General features: G+C 44.6%; 1 protein-coding gene across 2 annotated transcripts; it reads right to left on the minus strand.

Moving 5' to 3' along the window:
* Nucleotides 1–2,031: 2,031 nt before the first annotated feature.
* On the minus strand, nt 2,032–6,904 carry LOC143791250 (uncharacterized). 2 transcript variants are annotated; one of them, XM_077279218.1, is made up of 6 exons: nt 6,735–6,904; nt 5,767–5,923; nt 4,451–4,575; nt 4,235–4,369; nt 3,386–3,560; nt 2,032–2,971 (listed from the first exon to the last, which is right to left on the minus strand). In XM_077279218.1, exons 5-6 carry the CDS (start codon nt 3,453–3,455, stop codon nt 2,121–2,123), a joined length of 921 nt encoding a protein of 306 aa, XP_077135333.1. In that variant the 5' UTR covers nt 3,456–3,560; nt 4,235–4,369; nt 4,451–4,575; nt 5,767–5,923; nt 6,735–6,904; the 3' UTR covers nt 2,032–2,120. The 2 variants fall into 2 exon arrangements, with proteins under 2 accessions (XP_077135333.1, XP_077135334.1); XM_077279219.1 differs by lacking the exon at nt 5,767–5,923.
* Between the last annotated feature and the right edge of the window lie 2,036 nt (nt 6,905–8,940).

Consider the following 8,940-nt stretch of genomic DNA (forward strand, 5'->3'; position numbering starts at 1 on the left):
AAATCCCTCACACAAGAACTGAAAGACTCGTGTCTGGATACAGAAAGCGTTTACAGGCTGATACTTGTACTAACCATGCAGGGTGCACAAACTTTTTCATCTGCTCATTTTCCTTTTTATAATTTTTAAAATGTAAACGATGAAAATAATATATATTTTTATTGCCTAAAACACCAAGGAGAGGCGTCATCTGTAACTTTAGGCCTTTTACAGATCATTTCATCTTCAGCTCTCTTCACTGTTCACAATAACAGTGATTCTGGCCAGCAGGGGATAAACGGTTACATGCCACTGTAGATGTGAGTGGAGCATAATGTGTGAATTTACAGACTGCAGCTCTGGAGGTGGCTGGAGTATATGCATATTTTCAGTGGATGCAGCTCTGGAGGTGGCTGGAGTATATGAATATTTTCTGTGGATGCAGCTCTGGAGGTGGCTGGAGTATATGAATATTATCTGTGGATGCAGCTCTGGTGGTGGCTGGAGTATATGAATATTTTCAGTGGATGCAGCTCTGGAGGTGACTGGAGTGTGTGCTGCTCTGGGGGGACTGCAGGTTTTTCTGTAGAGCAGACTCCCCTCGGCAGGAGACTTCCTCGCAGGAGCCGCCCTGGAGAAGTGGGACCGTGTCACCTGCACGCAGCCCTTCAACAAGCAGGAGCAGTTCGGTCTGTCGTTCATCCGCGTCCTCTCCACCCCGGATGAAGAGGATGAGGAGCGGCTCGAAGGCTCTGGGGTACGTCGTGTGGTGTAGGAAGGACGACCCGGCTACTTCCCTCATTAATGACATCATGGAACTACATCTCCCAGCATGCCTTTTGTTTCCAGAGGGGCTGACACATCTGACCCCGGATGATGGATCTCCCTCCGTAGGAGGAGACTGAATCCACTGCAGGGGACTGTAGATGCAGCGGCGCCCCTCCGTTGTGCTCTCGGCAGCATAATGCACCCGCCATAGGCAGACTCTAAAGTGTAATGCACCCCCCGTAGTCAGACTCCATAGTATAATGCACCCCCCATAGGCAGACTCTATAGTATAATGTACCTCCCATAAGGAGACTATAGTATAATGCAGCCCCTAATATAATGCACCCCCATAGGCAGCCTCTATAGCATAATGCACCCGCCATAGGCAGCCTCTATAGGCAGACTCTATAGTATAATGCACCCCCATAGGCCGACTCAGTAGTATAATGCATCCCCCATAGGCAGACTCTATAGTATAATGCAGACTCTATAGTGTAAGGCAGCCCCTAATATAATGCCCCCCCCATAGGCAGCCTCTATAGTATAATGTAGGCCCATAGGCAGCCTCTATAGTATAATGCACCCCCACAGGCAGCCTTTATAGTATAATGCAGCCCCAAACGCAGCCTTTATAGTATAATGCATCCCATAGGCAGCCTCTATAATATAATGCACCGCCACAGGCAGCCTCTATAGTATAATTCAGCCCCTAATATAATGCACCTCCAAAGGCAGCTTCTATAATATAATGCACCCCCTAGTATAATGTAATATAATGCTCCCCCATAGGCAGCCTCTATAGTATAACGCAGCCTCTTTAGTATAATGCAGCCCCTAATATAATGCACCCCCATAGGCAGCCTCTATAGTGTAATGCAGCCCCTAATATAATGCACCCCCATAGGCAGCCTCTATAGTGTAATGCAGCCCCATATATATGGACACTCACGTGCAGCATAGTAAATCAGATTAGAAGTATTACAATAGATTTAGTGCTTGATTTGAAATTGGAGCAAACTGTCCACAGATTTAATAGAGGTGTTGCCCCAGAAATTGCAGAACGGATTATGGCAAGTATGGGGACCACTAGAGCTAAATGGATTCTGTAATGCAGTGGCGGACATATCACCGATGCAGTTTAGAAAATTCCGGAAATGATGCATAAATAGGTAAAAAGTAGTTGCATCGTGTGACTGTTCCTCTATAAATGTATCAATATGGCAGTACACGAAGAAACTCCTGGTAACATAGAAAACTGAAAAAATGGAGTGCTGACTTCATAAGTATAAAAAACATACATTTTATTTAGTAAAAATCATTAATAAAGGAAATAAATATATATAGGGGATGGGTACACGAGCACATGTTGGGATTTATGCTCTTCTCTGTCTGTTCTGTTGGAAACAGTTTTGGCGGCAGTAAGGACAGTAGCGGTTTTGGCGGAGCCATGGTGTAATGCAGCTCTGATGAAAAAGATGTCGGCAGGGCAGCACAATAAGCTGCTCACCTACTTCATAATCACCTAGGCATATGGCACAAGAAGGAATCTCCTCCTGGCCTGTGGCGCTCCTGGTAGGAAGGCGTTCTATTTGCCGTATCCTTGTCATTCCTCTCCGCCGTCCTCTCCTCCGCAGGGGTGCAGCCTGCGGTGGTGTTGTATCCTCATCTGAATCTAATCCGGCCTGATTCTCAGCATCTGTGCCGACGGATGGTGGAATAAAATTTGGCTGAGGATCGGCCCCGGAGGTGGTTGCCGCTTCATTTCCACCACTCCTGTTATTGCTGCTGCTCGGTAGTGACGCATCAGCAGAACTGTGACGGTCAGGGAGCGTGGTCGGTGGTAAAGCCTCTGCAGGCCTGAGATTGTCAGGGAGCGTGGTCGGTGGTAAAGCTTCCGCAGGCCTGAGATTGTCAGGGAGCGTGGTTGGTGGTAAAGCCTCCGCAGGCCTGAGATTGTCAGGGCGCGTGGTCGGTGGTAAAGCTTCCGCAGGCCTGAGATTGTCAGGGCGCGTGGTCGGTGGTAAAGGCTCAGGAGAGATGGGACGGTCAGGTAGCGGCCTATGTGGCGAACGGCTCCTGTGTCTGGTCTCCTCTCGTACTGAGCGCCTAGATGGGTCTCTAACTCTTCTTCTTCTCTCTGGAGAAGGTAAATAATCTCTGTCATCTTCAATCCTTCCTCCTCTTGTCTGAGACGACCTGAGTCTTCCGATCACAGGGCTCTGATCTGAAGGGAAAAACTCATGTATTATAATGACAGAAAATATCATAAATGACAGGTACAAATGTGTCTATCATCTATTATCTATCTATTATCTATCTATTATTTCTCTATAACTTTTTACTGGGCCGGGACACCGCTCTGCACACACCCAAGAATAATCTAAGCATGTTGACCCCTGTTGTGAGCGATGTGTGCTGGTCTGAGGGTCCGGACCCCACCGATCGTCACTACTACAATACCCAGAGTTATTAGTTTAGTTCCCCGTCTAACATTGTCCCCAGTATACAGGCAGAAATATTTCTAACTCCTCTTATGGAAAGAACTAGAGAGTGGAACCTGTTGTTACTGGGGTGACGACAAAAAGACCCCGGTATAATCCCCCCACACACACCCCTTACATTGTAAAGGTTCACTTACTTCGGTTTTCTGGCCGGTTCATCCATGCAATGTTGTCCATGATCAGCTGCCTCAATTCCCGAGAACTCATGGTTTCTCCTCAAAAGTGTTCAGTAAAGTTCTCTTCCGGCGAACAATAGTCGCAGATCTCACAGCGCAGAGCAACACGCAGAAGTCACTCAGTGCGCGAGAAGTCCTGCAAAATAATCCACAAATGGAAAAAAGTTATAGGACAATAAACCGCAAAAGCCAAAAAGTAGTGACCATAAGTAGTATGGAAGGACGAGAAGATGAAGCCGCAAAACATCGAGAAAGTGTTTACATGGGAACTGCCCGGCAACAAACTGTATAAATCACTAGTATAAGTGATTATAAGAAACTTTGTAACATATGATATCAGAGAAATCGTCTTTAATCTATTCTTATGGGTCAATTCCTCCCCTTTCCCGTCTCCTGAGCTCATTAACTCTGAATAACCTCCTGTAATCCCTCTTGCTCTGCACAGAGATTTCACAAGTTAGGAGGCAGAGGAGGAGCACTGCCAGGAGGAAGCACAGAATCATTGTCCTGCAGGATTCTAGCAGGTATATTAGCTTAGACCAGAGCTGGATTCACAGCTGCAATGCTCAGTACTGATATATACTTTCCTCCATGGCTCTGTGCTGCCTAAGGAAAGAGGTAAAATACTTTTTTTGCGGGAGACACTGATTCAAAGACAAATGCAAATTAGAGATAGTGACTGTAGGGTGAAAATTGTAGAACAATACAAAATACCATACAAGCCATATAATGGCCGGAAATGGCGCTATTCCTCACATCATGGTCACACATTGCAACTTAGACTTAAATGTTACAGAAAAGTATCGTTACCTTCTAACTACTTTACTCTTCTTGTAAATCCAAGAAATGTGATGTCACTAGTAGTGCTACAGAATTCAGCTGGGATCTTAGTAATCGACAGGGATCTTCTTGTCAAGATTTCAGCTCTGTAGTCGTTTATCAACCCTAAAATGAACAATAGATCGGTCAGATTTTATTCTTTTATTTTTAGGCAGGAAATGTTTGTTATGACCTCAGAATACTTACAGTAATATCTGGTGAATTCCCGATGGAAATAAGATTCCTAATCCAGAACAAAGTTTACACTTGGAGTTTTCAACGCTCAACAAGTAAAACTTTGAGAACCTTCCAGCAGTAGAGTATTATTCCACCTGTAGTATAAGGAACAGATGAGTTTTTACCATTTTATTCCTCAGTTCTGTGTGTAGAGCCCGGGTCGGACTGGCCATGGGCGTGGGGAGCAGTGAATATTCATTTCTCTTTAGCAGCGGGCACAGACTTTAGCCGCAGCAGTCGGCTCCTTCCTCCTGTCGCCTGCTGCTCCACCGCTGCTGCCCCCAGCATGTGCCGCATTCAACTGTATCCGCATCATAGGTGCAATAATAGAGGAGAGGGCATCAGATGATACTCCCTGCTCCATCATTGCCCTCTGCCTCTGACACAGCCGGTGCGCGATGACGTCACCTCATACTGTGTGCCGGGCAGATGGCAGTGCAGCTGCTGAGACTGGAGCAGAGTCTGGAACCGCAGGGGAATGAGGAGGAGAGGTGAGGATTGTGGGATATATATATATATATATATATATATATATATATATATATATATCAGTTAGTACTGGTGGCCATAAGACTGTAGGACTGTGGGGCTGTATTATATTCTATGGAGAGGCTACATTATATTCTATGGAGGGGCTGCATTATATTATATGAGGGGGCTACATTATATTCTATGGGAGTTTGCATTATACCCTATGAAGGGGCAGCATTTTACTCTATGGGGGGCTGCATTATAGTATTTGAGGGGGCTACATTATATTCTTTAAGGGGACTGCATTATACCCTATGAAGGGGCTGCATTTTACTCTATGAGGGGGCTGCATTATTCTATTTGAGGGCTGCATTATATTCTACGAGGGGGCTACATTATTTTATTTAAGGGGGCTACATTATACTCTATGGGAGGGGATGCATTATACTCTATGAGGGGGCTGCATTATATTTTATGAGGGGAGCTACATATTTTATGAGGGGGGGGCTACATTATACTCTGACACAAGTTTTATTTCAGATCTAAACCAAATAATTTTCAGCTTTAGGCCACGTTCACATGCTCAGTATTTGGTCAGTATTTTCCAGCAGTAAGAAATGCTTTAATGGCCATCAGACACCCGACAATCAGCCAACAAGTAGCCGAATGATAGTGGTTAAATTCGGGAGGTTGTCAGGTGCAATTCTGGCCTAACTCAGTGGTTAGTGCCGACAGCCGTGGTCCGGCCTCCTCCACTTATCTAATTAGTGTAAGAAGATGGACCCCGGCGGTGGCTCCTCCGCCATTATACTCACTCTACAGATGTCCGGCTCTGCGGGTCCTGTGCACGCTGACGTTCTCTTCTCAGCTTATGTAGGTGGTGACTGACGTCCCCTCTGTGGTCCTGGACCAGACAGCCAGGAGCTGACGTCCCCTCTGTGGTCCTGGACCAGACAGAGTCAGGAGGGAGATCTGAAGGGGAGGAGAAAACATTGGAGCCATATTACACAGTGCTATAATCCCTGGTGCAGCCCGCCCTGCCCCATACAAGTAGAGCGCTGGCTGCCATTATTATTACTACTATTTATTAATAAAGGAAATCTCCCCTCGTCCCCCTGTAAATTGCTGGACACTGATATTTGCTCCCTGGTTTTCTCGCGGCCATTCCTACTCTTATATCCGGTCACTGAGGACTGGATTTGTTTCATGAATTGTAAATAAAAATATTCATGAAAATGTTTTTTCTGTTGTATTGTGCCGTGATTTGTGCCGGACGAGTTACTCATCAAAACATCGCATGTTCCCCATCATGGTATCAGTAAAAACGACAGCTCAGGGTGCAAAAAATAATCCTTCACCCAACCCCAAATCACGAAAAAAGAAACCGCTACGGGTGTCAGAAAATGGCAACAAATGCAAAAAGTGTTTTCATACAAAATTCAAGAATACATGAAAAAATAATGAGAAGAAAGCTTCTAGTTAGAACCTGAAGACCCACCTCTTCCGACAAGCCTACAACCTGCAGTAACCACCGATCGACCAAACCCCTGCATGACCAGCTCTATCCTCACCTACTGTATTCTCACCCATCCCTTGTAGATTGTGAGCCCTCGCAGGCAGGGTCCTCTCTCCTCCTGTACCAGTTGTGACTTGTATTGTTCAAGACTATTGCACTTGTTTTTATTATGTATACCCCTCCTCACATGTAAAACGCCATGGAAAAAATGGCGCTATAACAATAAATAATAATAGTTTCATAAATAACAACACAAAATAGACTTACCTCCAGATGTAGAAGTCCTCAGTCAGTGATCTTCAGGAAAATCCAGAAGTATTAATTCGCTAATACAGAAGTTTTCCTCTATTCAAGTAAATCGCTAATCTCACAAGGAGAAGATCTAGGTACAGTGTTGTCAGCAGACAGACATATACCAAGTCTGAGCCAGTGAGATGGAACGGAGGGTTTTTAAGGTTCCGCTCTATTGTGACATCATCACTCACCTGTGTGACATCACTGCCCGCTTCCATATAAGGTAAGAGATGATGTCACAATGCAGCGGAATAACCAATACTTTTTCTCTCACTATCTGCCCCTTATAAAGCAGCTGATAATGATGGAGGCACAAATAGGGATGAATGAAATAACATCCTGGCGGTTTCCAGGTGTTAGATTACAGCCGGTGGTTACAGAGGTTTGGCTGAGCGTTTCCCATTTCCAATTCTCATCATATGACATTATAACACATTTACTCTTTTCTGACAGTTTCTTTTATCTTCTCATTCTCTGTATAAAGATACATTGAACTATATAATCTGATGCTCAGGATAAAGTCTTCAAGCATTTGGTGTCATTATTGGATTTTCTCACATTTCCACTGATAGGGGGCAGTGTTCTGGGAATTGTGTCATCATGTGATTCCAGGCCGACCATCACCAGGACCTCATGTCCTCATACAGTCTATTGGATGAATGATAACATTAGTCAAAGGGGCATTTCCATGATAGAAGTGATGACAGGACATGTGCTAATATGTTTGTAAAACGATCGACAAACACAAATTCGGCACAAATGTGGCACATTCGGATTTGTGATCGGTAATAATTGTGTTGCCACTAAAGTATTTTAAAGTAGATGATAAATAGATAGATAGATAAAAAGCCTGCAATTCATGTGCTGCATACAGTAAAATCACAGAGTGACAGGTTAGAATAGATATACAGTATACACATAGATATATAGATGTCAGTGACACACACAGATATATGTATAAATATTATATAGATAGAAGAAAAGTCGGTAATTCAGCAGCCACGTACTCTAAAATGACACCGGGACCCGACAGTCTAGAAGAGATGGATTACACACATAGATACAGATATATGGGTTATACACACAGCACGGTGGCGCAGTTGATAGCACAGCAGCCTTGCAGCGCTGGAGTCCTGGGTTCAAGCCCTCAAGACAACATCTGCAAAGAGTTTGTATGTTCTCTCCGTGTTTCCATGGGTTTCCTCCGGGTACTCCAGTTTCCTCCCACATTCCAAAGACATACTGATAAGGAATTTAGATTGTAACAGGGACAGTGACGATAATGTGTGCAAACCTGTAAAGCGCTGTGGAATATGTTAGCGCTATATAAAGATATAAAAATATATTTATAAAAAATAAAGATTATTTATTACACATAGAATAGATAGATATATAGATGTCAGTGACATATACAATTAGTACAGTGTGTGTGCAGCTTTCTGTACATGTTGTGAGGGGTTGACACACTCCGCTGCTTTCCCAGGTAGACAGAGGAAACGTTCTGGTAGATGATCACCTGCTGGTTTATTGTGGATAGCATAAACCTTGGCGGGTTCAGCAAAATAAACCGAGCCTTGCTGGCATAAAGGTAAAACAAAGAAAACACAGCCCATATGAGTCCTTTCCCTGCAGGATTCCCCTGCAGTTGACCCGCACAGTTGGAGTTCCTGCTCTCCCAAGAGACACTGCCTGATTCTCGTTACCAGGTATATAACATCCCATGTGAGTTCGTCCATGCGGGACATTGGGTACGCGTCAACACTGGACACCTCATTGAGCCTGCAGTAGTCATTACAAAATCGCTACTCGCCATTGGGCTTCGATACGAGGACGATGGGACTTGACCAGCTACTTCTTGATTCCTCTATCACCCCGAGGTCCAGCATTCTCTTCACCTCCTTGCAGATTATCTCCTGGTGTGGTTCGGGGATTCTGTAGGGTTTGAGGTTTACCCTTACATGTGGGTTTACCATTACATTACTGTAATAATTGTATATGTCACTGACATCTCCGGTACCGTTTTTTTCAGGTACCGGAAATATTAGGACTAGTGATGAGCGAGCAGAAAATGCTCGGGTGCTTGTTGCTCGTGTCGAGCAGATTGGAATGCTTGGGTGCTCAACATGAGCAACGAGCCCAATATAAGCCTAGAAAACCTGAGTTTTTTTGCCGTGACACC

This window comes from Ranitomeya variabilis, unplaced genomic scaffold (genome assembly GCF_051348905.1).
Source record: "Ranitomeya variabilis isolate aRanVar5 unplaced genomic scaffold, aRanVar5.hap1 Scaffold_559, whole genome shotgun sequence".
Classification (NCBI taxonomy): domain Eukaryota; kingdom Metazoa; phylum Chordata; class Amphibia; order Anura; family Dendrobatidae; genus Ranitomeya; species Ranitomeya variabilis.

Bases quoted from the DNA above. Each gene is read 5' to 3' on its own strand.
- LOC143791250 (XM_077279219.1), bottom strand. From the start codon at position 3,455: ATGAGTTCTCGGGAATTGAGGCAGCTGATCATGGACAACATTGCATGG. The intron at 2,972-3,385 runs GTAAGTGAACCT...TTTTCCCTTCAG, and splicing joins GAACCGGCCAGAAAACCGAA to ATCAGAGCCCTGTGATCGGA.